At 52.2% G+C, this 20,575-nt stretch overlaps 4 protein-coding genes across 4 annotated transcripts; 1 reads left to right on the top strand and 3 right to left on the bottom strand.

The window, feature by feature from the left end:
- Positions 1-182: 182 nt before the first annotated feature.
- Positions 183-1,911, bottom strand: BDZ83DRAFT_386952 (uncharacterized protein). Its single transcript, XM_060502750.1, has one exon. The coding sequence runs from the start codon at positions 1,546-1,548 to the stop codon at positions 628-630; it is 921 nt and encodes a 306-aa protein (XP_060363600.1). The 5' UTR covers positions 1,549-1,911; the 3' UTR covers positions 183-627.
- Positions 1,912-2,380: 469 nt separating this feature from the next.
- On the top strand, positions 2,381-3,013 carry BDZ83DRAFT_580515 (6-O-methylguanine DNA methyltransferase; the record flags this gene model as incomplete). The annotated part of the gene is made up of 3 exons (XM_060505360.1): positions 2,381-2,495; positions 2,645-2,768; positions 2,869-3,013. The coding sequence occupies 3 exons, from the start codon at positions 2,381-2,383 to the stop codon at positions 3,011-3,013; spliced, it is 384 nt and encodes a 127-aa protein (XP_060363599.1).
- An 839-nt stretch (positions 3,014-3,852) lies between these two features.
- Positions 3,853-9,409, bottom strand: BDZ83DRAFT_753346 (kinesin motor domain-containing protein; the record flags this gene model as incomplete). Its single annotated transcript, XM_060514341.1, has 4 exons — positions 3,853-4,428; positions 4,480-8,714; positions 8,807-9,130; positions 9,244-9,409. 4 exons carry the CDS (start codon positions 9,407-9,409, stop codon positions 3,853-3,855), a joined length of 5,301 nt encoding a protein of 1,766 aa, XP_060363598.1.
- An 8,313-nt stretch (positions 9,410-17,722) lies between these two features.
- BDZ83DRAFT_701859 (uncharacterized protein) lies at positions 17,723-19,193 on the bottom strand. Its single transcript, XM_060511447.1, has one exon. It carries the CDS (start codon positions 18,787-18,789, stop codon positions 17,818-17,820), a length of 972 nt encoding a protein of 323 aa, XP_060363597.1. The 5' UTR covers positions 18,790-19,193; the 3' UTR covers positions 17,723-17,817.
- Between the last annotated feature and the right edge of the window lie 1,382 nt (positions 19,194-20,575).

The following is a 20,575-nucleotide window of genomic DNA, read 5'->3' as shown; positions in this document are numbered from 1 at the left end:
CCCGCGTAAAGCGTACACCAGCACTTCTGCGGCGTCTCGCCGGGGCAAGAAAGCCACATGGAAACCACATACGACCAAATCCTGGTTGTGTTCTACCATATACGGCCCGTCTCTCTCGTGACTGCATTTGGGAACAACCCAATAGGCCATGAGCAGATACACACAGTAGTTGATAGATGCTGCCACTGGCCTTGATGTCTTTCCGGCTAAGTTTAGTCGAACTAAGATGGCATCCTCTTAGACAAAGGCATCCATAGTGATCTTGGTGTCCGGTGGTCTGAGACTGGGTTCCAGTGTATTCCTCCCAGCCAAGGAGACAACATCGGCAGTTTCGTTGATACCTTGCAAGACATCATACAAAGCGCCATCCGGAACCAGGAACGTTTCTTCCACAACGATGTTGCGAAAAGCTCCAGCCAGTGATGTTCGGCCGGACTGAACGCGCAGGGTTCTGCCACAATCATCAAACGACTCATTCTCCATTACGCACTTGTAATTAATAGTTATCGTATAGTCACGACAGGGGCATCGACGTTAAATATAGAGAACGGTTATTTATTAAAAATAAAAAATCGGTATAAAGCTTGCCTTAGAATAGAGGGTACAAGCGAGTATAGATCTCGGTAATTATATAACCGAGATTATGTAATATAATGTGAGGCTATGGATGGTTGAAGCCATCACGACAATAGTAAAACCTCTTTTTGAAAGAACGAAAATCTCGTGGTTATCTGCTCTAGGTCTCGCAAGGATGGTGCCATCGAGCCAGTGAGGCATGTAATCACAGCAAATCAGTTCCCCTAGGTAATAGATTATGTCTCTAAACCTTACCGATACGCTCACCTCTCTTTGTTTCTCCTCCACCATGTGGTATTGGAGGTCAGGATGACATACTGTTATTCTTTTGCTCAAAGCGATCTCAGAATATCCCGAAATGACTGCATCCTGTACTCTTACTTCGGCGGCGTCAAAATTGCATAACATTAGTGCCAGGGCCGTGGTTGCGAAACCGTACATCAGCTTCCTAACTACCATGCAAGGACAGTTGCGGAGGCTTATGTCTTCAAAGTCCTGCCACGTATTCGACTCGAAAATGTCCCACCTTCGTTGCACCGGATGCACCGGATGCACCGGACAGGAATCCACTAGTGTTTTCATAGCCTTGTGATCCAAAAAAAGCCCCATCTCGTCCTCACGTTGTCCAAATGAGTGCTCAGGTTCTCCGAGAGGCTTCGGCCAGTTCGGAGCAACTTGCTGTTTAGAGTCGACGTAAATCCCCATTTTATTCAAGGCGTCCTCTAATGCCCTCACCCCATCGACAAGGCCATTGACAAAATTGGCGTAATTGTGCTTACGATCAAGTGTCATTCTCCTCAAGAGGTAAAACGAGAGACCTTTGATCCCAACTCGAATAGATGCAGCAACGCCGTTGTCAATCTCAGGTCGTTTGAGGAACTGCGCCTCGAGGGACTCTCCAATAGGATAGTCAACTTTCAAACATGACCCGCTGCTTTCTTCTTCGTAGTCTTGTTCTACACGCGCAACCATCCCATCAGCCTGTGAGAACGGAGGGAGTGTGGAATGAACGGTAGCCTCGTCATCAAGTTGAAAGAGAATATGCCTATGATTACCTCCACTGGCCTAGACAACTGTTTGATTGAGACGAACTTCCACAGACATGCCAAGTATATGGCTGGCGAAGGCCGGCAGCCATTATCCACGCATCTTCAGTGCCATGTAGTCTCTTTGGCCCTTCTGACCTGTGTGAACAAGTTGTTTTAAAGCCCTAGCAAGGGAAGCCGCGCCACCCAAGTCTTTCAGCCGTATGAGAATTTTAGTGATGTTGACTCTGCCCTCCCGATAAACAACGTCAGAGATGAGGAAGAGGGGTAAGAGAGGTATGTGGAAGCAGGCTGGGCTGGGCTGAGTGACGGCAGGAGGCTCTGCTCATACATCTAGCCGCGTCTCAAGGGATCATGTAATTGGCCGGCGATGCACGTGAAGTCTTCGTATCGTTGTTGGTAGGGACCAACACCAATAAAATAAAGGCAACCACCAAGGATATTTCTGGAAACGGAGATATGATCCATGAGTTTTGAAATTCAATTTAAAAAAATGCCATGATTCTCATTGATCTAGGAGTAAAAGTAAGTGACGCGCTTGCAGAGTTGAGCTGAAGTAGCAACAAAAGTGCATTCATCTCCTGCCCAATCAGGCCATTGCATTCCCACGCTAAGCCGGGCATAATTGTTAGCAGTGACTTCATGTTCACCACAACACCAAATCACTCTTCACCAACTCATCGCCCTCGCTCACTACCACCCCGATTTTCAACACCAACATCCCAATCTCCACAATCCATCAGCAAGCTTTCAAAACCATGGCCCGCACAGAAGAAGCGGAAGCATTCTTCCACGCAGTCTACACCGCAGTCCAAGAAATCCCCGTCGGCAAGGTCACAACCTACGGCCACATCGCCAGGCTCGTCGGAACCCGTGAGTCTTTCCCTCACTCCGCCCCTCCACTCACTCCCTCTCATTACCCCGAACCCCATCGCGTCAGATCTCATTCCTCTCACGATCCACGCACCATACACGATATTCATAAAGAACACCTATCAGGTAATAGCTAACAACCCCCAAAGCCGAACGCCCCCGTCAAGTAGGCATCTGCCTCAAACACCTCCCAACAGACCCAACATCCCGCTTCAACAACGAAAACGTCCCATGGCAGCGCGTCATCAACGCCAAAGGAACCATTTCGCCACGGTACATCCACCTCTCTTCCCACTCCTACACCCCATTTTCGCACCATCACACTCACACTCACCTACGTACACAACGCATCTAACATCACATCTCCCATTAGCTCCCAGCCCTCAGGCGCCCGAAACCAAGCCGAATCGCTACAAGCCGAGGACGTCGAGGTCTCGCGGACGGCAATGGGCGAGTTCCAGGTCGACTTTAGTTCCTACGGCTGGTTTCCCGACGTCCTCCCCTCTGAAGAAGAATGAAGGCGGACAACAGTCAAGATCACGAATCAGACATGTCTCGGCATCGAAACAGGCCACAATGCCATAGGGCGGAAAGACCTACCTTTATCGTCGTCAAGGCAGAGGCACGGCATGAGGCACGACACGTGGAGTACGACTGAACTTCCAAACCACTTTTTATTCAACCGACGGTATTCCAGCGGGCACCAAAAACTAGCATTAGCCAAGGTGTCTAATACCCTCCCGTCTCGGTCTCTCAAGTCACCTCCTTCGAGTACCCAGGCAACCAAAGGCAGTCAGCCCGGTCTCGCAAATGCCTCAAGAGACCGTCGCCAAACGCAACCGGTCCGCCTCCAACCCACCACCATCCCATCCACCATCATCCTTCCCTCGTGCCGTCATTAGTGCACGACGTCGGTCTTGCTATTCATAAAACAATTGTTATGTAAGAGAAATAATTAGAATAGAAACAAAGAGAAGTGAAGGGTTGGATGGTGCATATCGTATGAGCAAAGTCGCGTAGTGGTATTGAAAAAAAAGAGTGCTCCATCGTCAATACCCTCCCAGCAGAATGACGCACATACGAGCCACCAGAATGAGAAACTCCTGCCCAATCTTTCTGGGTTTCGCCATGCGTAAGGGGAATCATCTTCGGCCAGCATGAAAAATGCCGCAAACGCAAAATACAAAATGGCGCGAGGGGTAGTGTAAACGGTAAAAACGAAAACCAAGAGAACGCCCTGTCACGCCGAAAAAGAACAATCAAAAACCCGGCCCAATCGACATCCATGATGCGAGATAGGTCAATCCAGTCGGACTCGGTCCCTCCGAGATGCGAGGTTCCAGCAACAAGGCCTCAACTAGAAGCAATTGAGGGAACCCTTCTTCTTCTTCTTGGATAGTGCATTCATGCGCTCTTCAAGAAGACGCTGCTGTGCCTCGGCAGCCTGGCGCTTCTTGCGTTCCTCCTCAACGGCGTGCAAGCTCCAGCGGTTGTCGGCTTGCGGCGTAGGCGCCGGACGGTCCTTGAGCTCCTTGACCTCGGACTCCAACTCCACGCAGCGCTTGCGCCAAGCGTCGCTGTCGGCCTTGACCTTGTTCGACTGACGCTCGAGGTCGGTGAGAGCCTCCTCTAGAGTCTGGGTGAGTTGCTTCTCAGCCTGAAGATGCTTCTCGATAGTGCGGATGCGAGCCTCCTGGTCTTCCTGGATTTGATTGGCAGAGCCCATGTTGTCTTTGCTGCCTGGTCGACCTGCTTGAGTGGGTGTGCTTGGCACCGTGCCGTTGGGGCCGGACGACGCGCCGGGCAGCGGGGGCAAGGGGATGGCCGGCGGCGGAGAGGGCAGAGACGCAACAGAGGCACTCTTTCGCAGCGGCGAGCTAATCGAGTTGGATCGTTGGACTTGGCCAGAAGCCGACGCTTCGTCAATCTTGGCCTGTACTACATTAGCAATTGGAAAAGACCGAGCTACTTGAATGGTATATACCTGGAGGGCCGCGTATTCGGCCTTGAGAGAATCAAGCTCGCTTTCGGCCTTGAACTTGGCAGCCTGAGCTTCCTCAATCTGCGAGTTGCGTTCTGTTTGTAGCGTAGACAGGCGGTTGTTGGTCATCTGGACCTGATCAAAGTTGCTCTGTAGCTGGTCCTCGAGCTCCTCCACAAGACGAGAGTTCTTCTTGTTCCGGCTCTGAAGGTCTGAAATCTTCTTACGAATAGCAGACAGCTGATCGGGGAGAGGAGCAGGGCTCTTCAGGGGTTCGCCCTCCGCAGTAAGGAGATCGGTCAGCGTCGATTTGGCCTGCTCAAGTTCCTTGACCAGGTTGTCGTTAACGGTCGACAGCTCGGCAACCTGCTTCTCAGCTGCGCTCGACTTCTTCTGCTCCTCGCCCAAGGCTTTCTGGTCGGCGATCAAGTCGTCGATACGCTCTGTGATCTTCTCGATGCTGACGTCAAGACCAAGAGCGAACGCAACTTGGGTGGCGACCTTCATGAGATCCTCCCGGGCGTCATTAAGCTCGCATTCGAGGGCTCTGACATTTTCCGCATGCTCATTGAGTAAGACTGCGACTTGCTCCTCGTATCCCTTCTGCTCCATCTGCTTCATTTCCTCCAGGTCCTTGGCGTGGTTCTCCTGAAGCAGCTTCATACCATCTTGGTGTGTCTTCAGAGCCTGTTCGTGGGCCGTAATCTGGTTCTCCAGGTTCGTGATGAGACTCTGTTGCGTCTTCGCCTGTGTCTCATGCAAGTTGCGGGCCCTGATAACCTCCTCCAGCTCCGTCTTGGTGGCAGCGTGCGCTGCTTCCAGTTCGGATACCTTGCTAGAGTTGGTGGTGATTGCAACCTTGTGCTCGTCAATCTCGTCGCGAAGTGACTTGACCAGCGTCTCGTGCTTCTGCTCGATTTCCCTGACTTCCTCGGCACTCCGAGCGGTGGAATGCGCAGAGGCTTGCGTATTCAGCGCTACAATCTCAGATTCGAGCTCTTCGATGGTCTTCTTCATCTTCGTCTCCGTCTCTTGCAGGGTGTCGAGGGCAGTCTGGTGCTTCGTCTCCCATGCCGTGAGTTCGGCTTGTAGTTCGGTGATCTTCTTGTCGTTCTCCTCTGTGGTCTGCAAAGATCTCGTCTCGGTGTTGGTCACCTCGGTTGATGCCATGGGGATGTCGGCAACGGCGCCGGCCGCGGCAGTCGCAACCACGGTCTCGGTAGTACCTTCAGGGGCGTCACCCACAGTAGGAGCATCCCTCACAGCAGTGCGCAATGTTTCAAGCTCAGCCATAAGCTTCTTCTCAGTGGCTTCATGGTTTTCCCTCATTTCTGCCATCTGCTTCTCGTTGGCCTCGAGTTGGTTCTTCAGGGTGGAGATCATCGACATGTCCATCGGAGACGCCTGCAAACTGGATCGCTCACGAGTGAGCCCAGAAATCAGAGCCATCTTAGTCTCCATCTCTTTCTTGGCGGACGCAATGTCAGCCTCGAGTTCCTGAATGCGCTCCGAGCGAGCATGTAACTCGTGCATAGCTGCGTTGAGGTTAAGCTCGAAGTTTTGCATAACATCAGGCTGGCCTTCGAAATTGTCTGCGGCAATGTTACGGAGCGACGCAAAAGATCGATGAGCGCGGTCGATAATCATAACATTTTGGCTGGATTTGCGGCGAATGACGGGTTGACCAGTTCGTGGTGATGACGCCTCCAATGCCTTTGCTTGGGCAACTTCGGTCTTGAGCTCCTCCAGCATATCCAGGGCTTCGTGGTGCTTCTGTTCAAGCTGTGTGTACTTCTCGGCCAGCTCCTTCTCGGCGTCTTCCTTCTCGGCGGCAAGAGTTTTAAACCTCTCGACCTCCGTCGCCAGGAGATCCTGGTGCATGAGATCCTCCGTTGACAAATGTTCGGGACCAGACTCGGGCTTTGCAGTCACTGCCGTCTCGGCATCAGACGGATCCATGGTGGCAGGCGACTCCAACGCCGACGAAAGCTCTGATGAGAGAGACCGTGATGAGAATTGGCCGCCGTCTTTGAGATCGCTCGACCTGGCGTCGGAGAAGAACGAGGGTGGTCGGGTCAGGTTCGGAGAAGTGACAGACATCATAGAGTCTCGGACCTTGCGTTCGGGGTGGCGAGACTCGTCGATTGTGTCCTGAAGCTCTGCCAAGGTGCGTAGGGCTTCCTCGTACTTGGAGTGCAGAAGGTCGTATTCGTTGACCGTGGTCTCATGCTCTACGCGCAAGTCGATGAGCTCCTGGGTGACGTTCTCCAGCTTGTCGTGCACAAATTTGGACTGAGCAGGGCTGTGAGGTGGGTAGTCGTTTAGATCAGCCTGAAGGTTCTCCTTTGCATCAGGTGTCACAACATTGGTGCCATTTTCGATGTGGTCACCGTTTTGAACGGGACCTGTTGCCTCAGCTGCCGCCGCGGCTTCTTCTTCGGCATTCTCGGGAATGATATCATTCTGGCTCATGCGGATAACACGCGACTGCGACTGGCTACGACTGTGGTCGGCAATCTGGCGCGCAACACCGTTCGATGCTTCCGCAGTTGGCTCTGGAACTTTGCTGTCGCCCTGAATGTGGTCCAGCTCGTGAAGCAGAGAGTCCAGCTTTCCGAGACTTCGCTGGCGCTCAATCACCTGCTCTAGTCGATCAATTTCACGCTGCATCAGCTCGGCATCCTGGTCGGCCTCGGCGAGTCGCTCCTCCAAGGTGGAGATGTAGTCCTCGCAAGAGGCTTCATTCTCTCTGATCCGCGAGATCTCCTTGCGAAGTTCCACAATGATCGTCGTGTTCTTTTCCTCCCCAGAGGTGTGGCCGTCCAGCTTGTTCTCCAGGTCGTGGAGGTAATTTTCCGTACTCGCTTCTCGATCCATGAGCTTTTGTAAACGTGCCTGCAGCTGTGTGTTGATGGTCTCGATATACGTGCATTTGGTCTCTTTCTCTAGCAAATTCGCCTCGGTATTGGCGAGTGTGCCGCGCGTGCTGGACAGCGACTGCTCAAGAGTTTGGATAGTCTTCTCGTACTCGAGCACGACTTGTTCGACTGCAGCAGCGAATGAGTTTGATCGATTCAGTCTCTCTGTAGCCGTGTCGCCCATGGATTCCTCGTGTTGATTGTTCTCGGCAGCTTCGTTGTCGCGGGCCTTAGCCATCTCAGCAATAAGCTTCGCGTGACGTTGACTCAGGGTTGTGTAATTTTCTTGGATGTCCAGAAGCTGATTTTGCAGTTCGCTTTCACGCTCATTTTGTCGCTCAGACCGCTCGCCCGTGGAGGCAATGCGCCTCTCGCCCCCGCCACGTTCCGCGCTGCGGACTTGTTCGCGCAGGAAGGCAACCTCTGCCTTCAGACGATCAATGATGGCCTGTTTGTCACCCTCCTCCACTTGCTGAATCCGTGGCTTACTTTGGATGGCTCGGGCCCTCTGTGCGTATTGGACGGTGTTTAATGTTTCGCTGAGATGGAACTCGGCAGGTGTCACGCAGGCAATCATGTACGTGATGGCATTTCCACCGAGCGAGTCTTGGAGTAGACGGGTGAGTTTGGAGTCGCGATAAGAGACGTGCGACCCGGCCTGTCGTGATGAAAGCTGCGAAATGACTTTTCCAAGCGCAGCCAGGCCAGCGTTGATGGAAATACCTTCCTTGGCACGCTCGCCCTGTGCCCCAGTATTCTTCAGCCGCTCACTACCTGCCAGATCGACGAAATGAAGCTTGCTGTCTGTGGTAACCCAGGTCTCGGATCCCGTCATAGCTTCAATGGGCACGGAGAAACGCTTGTCGGCCCCATTTGAGCCCTGCAGGCCGCTCTTCCGCTGCACCAAGTTGAGACTGAACACGGCGTGGGACCGGGAAGACCTGGCGTTTATGGCCGTCGCATCTGTCTGTCGGAGGGTCGAGCCGAAATTCAATGCATTCATGAGGTCCTCCACTGAGTTAATTTCAACCTGTCGCAGGCCGGTCAGAATGATGTTCCCCTTGACATCTTCGCGAATTGTGACGTTGCCACGCTCATGTTGTGGAACGTGGTCTGGAAGAAGCAGATCGCGCAGTTGCTCGTTGTAAATCTCGAGGTATGTTGCTTTCAAAGACCAGGTTCTGTCAGCTGCTGAGGTCGACGATGGTTGGGCGGAGTATCTGTGTGGTGCTCTTAGCTGAGACATGGAGCCACGATTCGCTTGTTTCTTCGGGCCGTCTAGCTTTTCGAACAAAGCCGTCGCCGCTCGGGGAATAACACCTGGTAGAACATTGTCAGCTTGTGGGACTGTAGAAGCCGGAGAGCTTCGCAGATAACCGAGTAGAACGGTAACACAACGTGGTGTAACTAACCCATCACCTCGAGGTCGTCCTGATCGATAGGACCTGATGTGCCCATCGTGTACGACTTTCCCGCGCCAGACTGGCCATACGCCAACAGCGATACATTGTAGCCCTGGATGAAAGCGCCGACGCAATCCTGCAAATAGTCCCAAATGCCTTCTTGTTCAACATCGGAGCCAAAAACGCGATCAAATACGAAGAGTTTCCTTCCTTGTGGGGAGTCAATTGCTAAGCTCGTATTCGATGTCACCTGAGCCATGGATCTTTGAAATCGTTGAGGAATTAATTCGTAGCCCGGATCTGTGGATTTCAGAGGCGGTCGAACACGCACGGCTATGTAAGGAAAGAAGTTAGTGGTGTGATGATACGCCGGCATGAAAGGGGAGGTGCCGCGCAATATTCAGACGAGCGACGAATGGCACCGGTGATGGGAATTGCACACTTACCGACTTTGACAGCCGTCCGGGAGTCTTCGTCGGAGGCTTTGCTTCCACCCCCATGTTTGCTCGTCATGCTCAGACGGCTGTTGCTCCGTGGTGATGGTCGCACCATTGCGCTCAGCGGTCTTTGGGGCAGATGGTTCCCAGGAGAGGCTGGCGGTGAGCTGGCCATGATGGGAAAGGGAAAGAGAAGAAGGGCTTTCTTGGAGCGGGTGCGCGAGCGGAATGCGTTGCTCCTTGTATAAGGTTAATCGCGCGCGAGACAAACGGTAGGTAGAACGAACGGGGTGTCGGGATTATACAGTCCTGATCCCCAGGCTCGAACCCTGTACTGCGGAGGGTATGAAGCACTGTTCGGTATCCGGTGCGGTTGTGCCGTTGTCTCAAAAGTCTGATCGAATCGACGGGTGACGGATTGCGCGAGCGTGTGGAGAGTCCTATCTTTCCGTAGAGGGGAGAAGAAGCCGGTTCCGGTGCACTGCTTCTTATGCTATCGTGGGGCGGCGAATTGTGTATTTTGTGTTGGCTGTGAAGGAGTGATGGAAGACTGCTCTTTTTTTCGGATTCACCACAAAAGCGGCAGCGCAGCAGCAGCAGCTTGGTGGAAGTGAAGGAACAAAGGCGTCATATGGTACCGAATATCGTATCGAAGTGTCCAGGAAGCAAAATAAAAACAAGCAACAGCAAGGACGGGTCGCCTATGGCTCTCTGGGAGCCCGTCGTCGTGTTGCGTTGCGGGTGCAATGCGTTGTCTGGCGTTGCTTGGGACGCGCGCGAGATTGTTGGAGATATTCGTAGGAAAGGGTAGCCCGGGATGTTGGAGTGTTTTGTTGCGGGTTCTGCTGGCCGAGCAGTGTGGAGGGGGCATGCGTGGACAAGCTACTCAGGTAAGATAGACGGCGAATTGGGATTGGGGGTTCGCAATGCTGCGTTGGACTGCTCTTCTGTGCCGAGTCCGCCTCCTTGTGGCAGACACTTCACACTGGACTGGGCCGGACTGGGACCTGGGAATGGTTAGACTGGCGAGGTCCAGGGGTGGGAGAATAAGGTACCTAGAGGAAAGGTCGAGAGAAGGAACAGGGGAACCCAACCGTCGGTCGTGTTCATTCGCCAGAGGCGAAAGAAGTGTTGACAGAGTCAAAGAGGTGGCACACTGTGGTAGGTGCTCCGTACCCAGGCTGGCAGCAGCAGAAAGTAGAACGCAGCAGACAGGCCGGGGGTGTGGTGTGGATGTCTCGCAAATTAGGAGCGCGTCGATAGTGGGCTGTGATTGGGTGGCGCGAGATGTGACGGATGCGCCCGTTCTCACAGTTGAATGTCTCCTGGGCCGATTCGGGAATGGCAGCAGAAGGGCTCAAGGGGGGCCGACTTGGGGGACTCCTGTCTGTTGCTTCTTGTGGCCTGAATCAGGTCGAGTGCGAAATAATCCCCGGCGGATCGTCGTGACAGGTATGGACCGCTTCTGAGTCGCGATATCCGACCGGATGACTGCCTGCTAGGTGGGTTGTGGGGGGAGGAGGAGGAGGAAGTCGGAGAGTAAGGTATGAGGGCTGCAGGAGAACGGCGAGGTGGAAGGGAGCCAAAATTGTAGAGGATGAATAGACCACCGGTCATAGAAGGAGACGGCAGACGGGAAGGAGTTATTCGTACCCGTAATCACGAGTGGAATGAAGGAAAGGAGGAAAGAACGAAACGGCTGAATGATTGACATTCCTTCTTGCCAATTGTAAAGTGCTTTGGTCTTGCCAGGAGCACCTCGCGGAATGGGAGGTTTTGACACGGAAAGAGCAATGAATGGGAGCATTGAGTGGCAGGAGGAGAGGCACAAACAATGAGTTCCTCGTCTAGTCCCCCCAAACTCGTCACCTCGCATTGCCATTAAACAATGACAAGCTACCTAGGCAATTACCTATCACCTCGTATCATGAATAGAAGAACGAATAAGACTCGGCAAAGGACGTTGAGCCTCTGTAGACTGCTCGTCCCAGGTTACTATGTATGCCGGTCTTACGTCTGTCGACCTTAACTTAATTGCTTAATTATCGAGGAGCCATCACTATTGGCAAGACCTATCTCTAGCTGCAATGTCCAGAGAGACAACGGCAGAGAATCCGGTCCTGACTCTAGCGATACAAAGCCAGGGTCCAGGACAGGGGATTGGATGGATCATGGAATGGGCAGGACAAGATGGGATGGTCCATCCACTGACGAGAGGGCCGTGTTATCCCGGGCTTCCCAATTTCTTGACTGCAATTCATAGTAGAGCTTTGATCCAGTGTCTGGCTACTGGCCCTTTTTTCCCTCTTCGCTTGTGAGAGCTAGAGGCCACCGACGTCGACGACTACAAGCCCGGTCTCAATGCCAACCAGTGTGTAAATGATGTGGGATGCCGTTTATTCGCTACTCTGTCTCGATAGCTTCAAAAACCACCGCCATTTTCCATCCAACGAAAAGCGATGCACAGCGAAAGGAAAGAAAGTGCAGAGGGGAAAGAAAGCCAAAGGTGGGACAGCGACGGAGCGGAAGTGGCCAAGCCACTTAGACCCGACATCCAGACCAGGGGTGGACCGGGGGACGCCAAGCGGGGCACTTGAAAAGGGCGCCTTCCCCGATCGGGCCTTAGTCATTTTAGACCCCAGTTATCTTCGTTTGTGGTCTGTCAAGAAACGAGCAGGAGGGACGTGGAGGGCTGCTTGGTCTGCTGCTTAAGACGGTAGGCAAGAGCGCGACTGCCAATCGACTACGAAGCACCAAATCGACCGGTCCAGGGCGGGCAGCAATGCAGGAAGGCACCACGCGAGACTGGATCTTTAGAGGCAGGAACCAACTTCAAGTTGCCCACCTGCCTGCAAGGCACAAGGTAGCTCTTACCTTCCGCAGCAGACTTAAGGTAGGTACGAGGCACCTAAGGCACAAACTTTCCGGAAAGTGAGGCATCAGCTCGTACCTTCCACTTTCTACCTGTTGGTAAGGTGCCCACCTACTGTGTACGGATAGTGTGTACTGCGTACGGTACCTGAGGTACCTTACGCCCCCACACACCTTGAAGGAAGGCACCGTAAGGTAACTGGCACTCCTGGAAGGCACGGGTTAAGGTATCCGTACATGAACCGAGTGACCTCCACACCTGACGCAGGGACCAGCGCCTCTCAAAGAGACATAGAAAAAAAAACCAGTGGAAAAAAACACCCGATTTCTAAGACGCTCAATGTGACATTGACACGGCACCTCCTCCACCCACCCGGCCACCAGGGGATTGATTGTGTGTTCGGCCCCCTTCGACCACAACCGTTGCAGCGATAACTAAGGATCGCTGCTCTGCGAAGGAAAAACAAGCAACAACTTGGGTGAAACAACAGAGCAAGACTGCTCACCCTTGTACCGGTACTTCGGGTCACCTTGTCTTCCTTCTGGAACCCTTATCCGGAAACCTCTTCGGATCCTCCACGTCCCATGCCCTCGGTATCCGTATCCGCAAAGACATGGAGATTTTCTGACTTGTCCGAGGAACAGGATCGGCTAGAGAACACTCCAGTCTGAGATGTCGTGACAAGAGATATCGGGTGTCATGCTTCTTGTTCCTCGCAAAGATTACGCTGCAGAGCTCAACTCCGAACCTCCATAAGACAGGCCCAAGACGACGATGTGTCGTCCGTGGGGGGAAGTTTCTATCAACCATGGATCTTTCGCCCCGTCCGCATGCAGTTGATTGCGAACAATCGAAAGATTTCTGCACCAACGAGAAGCGCATTGCTTTTTCTTCTGCGCCATCTAGCCGGCATCCACGGTTCACGCAAACCCAGACTACAGCACACGCGCAAGTGCCTCTTCGAAGTTGAGGATTGGCTAATTCAAGAGACTTGGAAGACGCTTGCTTGCCCTAGCGGCCCTTCCACACGACACACAACGGCCACTACGGTGCACGATCCCGGGAAAAGACTTCTCACTTGGGACGTCTTCTCACCAGCATCAACCGGACACATATCGCGCACCCAATGGGAACGCATCCAAGTCATGGCCCGAGAGGCCGGCAGAAAATATACTTCCGACCGGGGCCTGCCAGTCCCGCCGGTTTCTGATACATGACAGCTCTGCACCAGTCCATCCGCTTTCCGTTCCTGTTTATCACTGCTCCCTATTCCGCAGAGGCAGATCGAGAGAATTTGGCGCCAGACAGAGCACAGTTTGTGTATTCGTATCCTAGGGGACGCAATGAACAGCCGCCGTCATGCAGATGAGCTGCTGAACCATGTTTACGATCGAGACCGTGGGCGTGAAGATCCAAAATACCGTAAGGCATCATGGCCCTCCAATGCCTCTATAGCAAGGCTTGGGTCGAAACTCGAAACCTTCTTTTGCTTCACGCTCACTCAGAATGAGCGCCACGGAGCGGGCTTTGAGCCTCTGGGTCAACGTCCCGAGCCAGCCAGTATTGAGGTCTCAGTCTAGCTAGTACATTTGCTGGTGCTTCACGTCGCCTCCCACGATTGGATCTCTGGTCTTCCGCACCCTGACGTTTGTGAATCATTACGCGTTCAGCAACAGTTCCACGGTATACGAACATGACCCTCTAGACTTTGGAGCCCTCAGACGTCTGTGAGGGCACCTGCAAATCCCCAAGACGAACAGGCCGGATCCGACTAAATCACCTCCCGTCTCTAGGCATTGATCGTCCCTCCCGCCAATCCCACCCCAAACCTTATGCGTCGTACCAACGCGCCGTCTCAACCTACCGACATCGTCGTCCTGTCTCCCCCTGCTGCAGAGCGACACTGACACTGCGAGGCCACCAGACCCTTTCGAAAAGCTGACAAACATGCACACAATCATTCCAACCCTCCATAGCGCGACTTGCAGCCATCCAGAACTTAAAACCATTCGCAATCAACCGTGCGCTCACAGCTTTTTCTTGAATTTTTCCGGGGTCAAACGCAAGAAATAGGGGTTTTGGCCGTTCGCCGATCCCATCATCCCATGTCGCCTCGACGGGAAGGCGGGCGAGTAACAGGCCGTTTTTTCTCTACGGAAAGGTCTTGGATCGCAGACGAATGTTTCCGAAATGATGGGCAGTCCACCAGCTGCTGACAGCTACTGGAAATTGGGCTATCCGTCACTGCTTTGGCCGCAGAACCAAATGATGCTTCTGCCCGTTCCTCGCGTTGCATGTCACAGCCCTGTTCAGACTGATGCGATCCAGAATTCGATGGTAAATGGGTTCTAGAACACGCATGTCCCAACGTCTCCCATCTCGACATGCTCCTCGTCGGTTCGCGAGACTTCCGCGCAGACGATCCCCGTAGGTTAATAGGCTTCGTCCCCGGACCCTGCGATACTCATGTTTGATTATCACAACGAACCCGCGTGCGCAGCGCTTATACCAGCGTTCATCCCTATCTTTGGGTATATAATGCATATTCTCTTATCGCCATTCAAAACCTTTGGCATCGCGGAAGCGTTGCAATTCGATCCCGCCCCCCAATCGCCGTCTCGGCATTTACAAATCGCAAAAGCATATCTCATTCCACCAAAGCCAAATATCCCCGATCGCATAAGCTGATGACATTGTGAAATCTTGATCGGGAAAGACCAATAATCAGATCATCTTGAAAATGTTCCTGTAAGACCTTGAGCTTGTATGTCCCCCGTTCTCGGGACCCTTTTCTCGAGCACAAGCCATCTCATCCGTCCACTCATCCGCTTATTGCGAGGGTGGCGATGCTCACGAACTGGCGTGCCCTTTTCTTAGCTACATGTTCGCGCACGACAAACAGGGTTCAAGGTGGCTTGCGGCAAGTTTCTCCTCACTTTATCGGGCCCCGCCGTTTTCGACTCTATCTACAAACCTGCAGTTTGCTGAGATCGTGTTTCACCATGCGCCGCCCACGTCGTTAGCGTTGCCGTCCGCAAGTGGACGCCTCCGTGTCATTTCTGCTTTTCCCGGCTCATTACCGCACGTCTTTGCGGGCCGTGGAGCCACTGTTTGCAGAGCCGTAGAGACTGCCCGTCGCCCGTCCCGTTGACAACTTGGGTGTTGATGGTTCTGTAGACCGTTTGACATGCAGTGACACACGACTATCTCAAGCCGTACGTGTCTACAACAGCATTCTCTATCGAACGACCTTGGAACGGCATTGGAGGGGGTTGAATCCATTCTTGATCTTCCCACTGGAACGCCCTCTCGGCTGCCGGCTTGGGTCGTTGCCATCAATGTTGGTTGCCAAGGCCGGCAGTACGGCGGTACAATGACGGCACGTCGACGGTCATTGTGGAACAGTAGCATCTGCAGCTTGCAGTAGTATCAGGCCGGTCCTTGCACGTAAGCGAAGAAGTTAGCTAATGCCTCGCTCATCGTCTTATCTTGGATATATCTATCGACGAAAGTCAAAGTGTTCCCTTGAGATGCAGTGATGTATTGCCTTTGATGGCGAAGATGCTGTTGTCCTGGCCTGTAACCTGGACAGTGTGCTGAACCTCATGATACATGTGGTTTCCAATGACACCCAGCCTACGGCTCTTGATATCGAAGTGTCTTCTCGTCTTATTGTTACACCTTGTCTATGGAGCAGACTTTCGAATGGGTCGGCATGTCATCACTGTGAGAATGTCTTGGAAGCTCCATGAAGAACTTCACTATGCTAGCTGCATGAGCATTGTGTGTCAACAGTAACCAGTATCAAAATCAACTCTATACGAACCAAATCACATGTAGGATAATACGCAATCTTGATCGAGGCTCAAGTTCATCGACAAGTCGAACGTCCAATTCGTGGTGGATCGAATTTTCACTTCGCTATCCATCCCACTACTACTTGAAGCTATCATTATCCAAGTTAGAAGAAATCCGTAACGAAGATTTGAGAGTTTCAATTGCGCTTTGAATTAACCGTAGCTATGGCATTAGGCGCTTGCGAATAGGAGCCATGGAGACTGGCTATGCGTTGGCAACTGGTCCCTGACAGGGCTATTCGTCCTTTAGACCCACGGTGCTCGCTGCTCCTTTCTGTACTATGTCTTTTCACTCTATCAGTCTCAAGTATGGTCAAGTGCTAGCTGCGAGTTGCAATGAGTGAATACTAGAGAACGTAAGTAATAACTAGGGGAGCCACATGAAGGAATAGGCGTGAATGTCTACTCAAGTGAGCGGCGCAGAGAGTTGAACCATCTGCTACTCAGCATAGGATGTTGTGATGACTCTTGGCAAGACTTGAAAGTTCTTACATGATTTCATTTCTAGCCTCACTTCATGTTACTATACACGTGAAACCTATTGTGGGTTCACACGCCCGTCATTTGCGCAAGATATTATAATGTGATCATCGTGCGTATCTTGTTTTTTCTTTTGGTAGCTGTTTCCACGAGCTGAGATACCTACTGCCTTGATGAAGTGAACCATCGATGCTGCTGATCTGATCTAATATATGTTGTAAGGTTATCATTCAGAAATAATTGGCCAGATGTAAGTTGACGTGCGTATTCTAGTCTTGAGGAAAATCGACAAGTCATCCTTTGTGCTAATATAATCAAGACTCGCGTAATGTCGTAAACTTAAGATTGTAAGCATTTGATGAGCTTTTAACACTGAAGAGGTGATCTCACTCGGATTCGATCCCCTGAAGACATCCACTTGGCAACCTAGCGTTGCAGTGGCTCATCTCTAGTTATTTCGTGCTGTACTTATCAGTGTCGTTGAAGTCCTCAAACTTCGCACTTGAAAAGTTCGTGATAGCCCTGGAGATAATTTGTTTTTGCATTGGAACTTGTAGCTTGACATGCACGGCGCTCTCACTAATTCCCTCTTCAGAAAGTCTCTCACTGATGAAAACCTAGATACAAATAGGTTCATAGACTCAAGATCTCTAACCTGACTACGCATGGAAATGCATTGACATCCTTTGGGGCCACTATTCGTGACAGTATCGTTGGACTTAGATAGGAAGACGAGACTTTAGCTATGAATGCGAAATTACCACTAGATACTTAGGTAAGCTCTAGAACTGCATACGTCAGGCTCAAGGTGATTTCATGATAGAGTCTCAGTTTCTTTCTGACGGTCATGGCACTTTGGTAAATCGAAACATCCATAGGTTACGTTCGTAATCTTATTACAAAGGACAACCAAGAAACCCCAAACCACTCTCTGAATTCGTACGCTGCTGTCATTGTTCAGTGTCCAGGGAAACCATGGGTGTGCCCTGGTTGTCGTTTGCTTCAGTTACAGCAGAAACAAGAAAGCTTGGTGCGAATGACACAATCGCCAACCTTATTTTAGAGTCTGGCGAGTCGTCCGAAACGAGTCATAATACAGCAGAGACCGATGTCAACCATAAGCCCTCAACATGTCAGCAGCACTGCGTTCTGTTATGCTGATAAATTGACGGGCGATGCTTCTAAATTGAACTGGACTGAGATTCGACGTAAGTATGCGAAAGAAAGAGATCTAGATCTCAATTTCTAGGTTACTTTTGTTAAACTTGGTAGCTAAATGCTTCAAAATAGGGGGTATCTAATTCGCTTTAGGTGTTTTCTGGAAAGTTTCCAGGGGATTACACAATGCTACCATAAATCTGACCGCGCCAAATGTCACGCCCTCTCTTCCACGGACACCGGTCTTGTCCCGTCGAAGATGTGATCCGGCCGATCCGGCTCGGGAGACACCATCGACCCTCCACCCTGCATCATCTCCCTCTGCGCTGGCGTGAAGCCCTTCGTCGTGCCAGTGGTGCCCTGCGTGATCAGACCCTTTGTATACCCGCCCGGCGTATCGTCCAAGTGGTGACAATCGCACGAGTTCATCTTTGTGAACGCTAGTAGCTTGTTGAGCACCGTGAACTCGACCTTGAGCTTGATGCTGTAGACCAGGGGCTTGCTCGTCGTCTGAAACATAAAGTTGTTGGTGTACTCGAGCACGATTAGCCCGACATCTAGTACGAAGACGAGGACGAAGAGACCGAGCAGATACCACGATATCAACTTGGCCGCCCTCGTCTTGAACGCAAACAGCGGCTTCAAATTGAAAAATCCCTGCCGCGCAAAGATCCCCGTGATGAACGTCTCCTGCAGCGTAAACACCACAATCGACACCTTTTCATACACGCCATACCGCTCAATCCATCCTGCCTGCTCCCCCGCCGGCGTCGCCCAGCACAGAACCCACAGCACCGCCATGGGTATATGTATCGCGCACCCGTTGGCGACGATCATGGCCAGCACGAGACGTATTGATGTGCGGTTGTACACGACGAGGTGCAGCCGCGACCACAGCACGACAGACTGACCCGTCACCATGGCGCACCAAGCCATCAGCGCGAACGCGCCCGGAACGACAGTTCCGCCGCGACTGAGGTAGCGAATCAGCGAGACGATGGCGTGAACGAAGATACCCGTGTTGGCGACGACCATGCTCCAGAAGTAGCGGCCGCGGCGCTGGCGAAAGGTGCTGAAGATGAGGACGTAGATTTCGACGGCGTTGTAGATTCCTGCTGTGGCGAGGGCGGCGATGGCCATTGCCTCCTGGCGGGTAAGGTCCAGAGCGCCTTTGATATTGTCTGCCATGATTTGTGCGTTTTGGTTCTTGGTTTCCTTGCTCCTAGACCATGTGTTCCGTTCGCTCGCTTGCGGATATGTCAGTTTTGGGGTTGGTGGGAAAACAGGGAGGGCGAGGAGCGGGCCGAATCGTGTCGGCAATGCAGAGTGCGCTGCTCCCCCTTCTTGGGGTCTTGGTCGGTGGTGTTGACAAGAACCTCTCCTCTTCAATGCTTTCAACAACGTGTTTGGTGTACGAGACGCTCCTCAATAGATATATCGACGGCCAAGAATCTCGGACCCGGTGGAGTTCGGAGCCATTGGGCAGCAAAATGGGAGGTGTAACCGGGTGGAGCGTTGACGGGCTATTGAAATCGTTTGTGTGGTTGCCCCCATCCTATTAAGCAAAGTCTGCGCTTCATCCCTTGTCTATTCCTTAACCAGGGTTGACAACGATGAGTCGGGTTAAGGTTTCGACAATCCGTTTTGTTGAAACACTCCATAGTTTAGCCAGCCGAAGTTTGCAAGACTTGGATGCTGTTTACATGCACAAAGGCGCAGACCCGCGGAAAACAAGGGGGTATGCGAGGACCTTGGTGTCGGCTTCCCTGACTCGGTCTCGCCGGAGTAGAACAGTCTACGGTGTAGAGAGGGCAGACACTATTCGGCGTAAGGCGTGATTTCCATCTGATGTTGACGATTTCACCCCAAATCCCTTTCGTCCACCCCAGTGTGCTTTGACGATCGACAGCAGCAGACGTGTTAGAGCCAAGCCAATTCGTCGGCCGGCAGCCGAGTCTTGTTTGGTAAAGTGTTCGGCGACCTCGACTTTGACATCAGACTTGAGATCATTTGGGGCAAAATACCTGCATAAAGATGAATGGATTGAAGAAACCATGTTGTCGATAGGCAGGCCGCTGGTTCTGTGCGTGGTGCGCGGGGATGGACGGGTCATTCGGACATCATCTCAATCTTTCAGATGCGTACTGTTCTCTCGCCGAATAGTATCTGGGCCAGTCCCTGACCGGCGCAACTCAGTAGGCGATATGGACTGTAATGGTAGTTGACAGCGAAGACAGGCTTATTTCCTATGAGAGAGGCTGCTGACCAATAACGCAATTATCGCTCCTAGCTTTTCGTCCCAAACTGAACCTGATGGCTGGCTCCATTATCGAAACTCAATGGTTCCCTTTCCTCTTTACCCGGATCACTAAAACGCAACTCAAGTACATAAGTTAATAAGCGCTAGCGAGAAACTCAATCTTCCTGGGTGGCTGCCTTGTCATGCCTCGATGGGGATGTCGGTACTGCTCGAATTTCACATTCCGTGGATCGCTCCGAATGACGATCCACTTCGGCGCCGTCATGAAATGCTTCAAGGTCTGATTAAACGGGGCCGAGCCGAGTTGTCCGGTTGTAGCGAGCCTGGACCGAAGCCGGTGGGCAAGCCCCGCTCGGGTATTTCATTGAGATAGATTCAACGGAGATACAATCGCTTCATCTAGTGCCGGTCTACTTCGAAGAGCGAAGCCATCACATGCCAAACTGAAGCCAAACTGGTTTTCAGATCTGTTCCTCGCCGAAAGAGCACGCGATGCACGGGTTTCCGAACTCAAGTGGGAGAGATGCGTGGGAAGCGTCACCACAAAATTTACTAATTTGAGCTCGCAGCAACTACTTTTGTGACCCTCGAACGGCGTTCAAGTACAATCAAGCATCTTGTGCGTTGTTACGAAGCGCCGAAGCCAATCTTGAAAAGATCGACGGTGGCTTCAGCATCATAGCAGCCTGGACAGGTTGCCTTTGTGATTGCCCC

This window comes from Colletotrichum acutatum (genome assembly GCF_030867785.1).
Source record: "Colletotrichum acutatum strain CBS 112980 chromosome Unknown BDZ83scaffold_63, whole genome shotgun sequence".
Classification (NCBI taxonomy): Eukaryota; Fungi; Ascomycota; class Sordariomycetes; order Glomerellales; family Glomerellaceae; genus Colletotrichum; species Colletotrichum acutatum.
The sequence above is the reverse complement of the archived record's forward strand: the minus strand, read 5'-3'. Positions and strand labels throughout refer to the sequence as shown.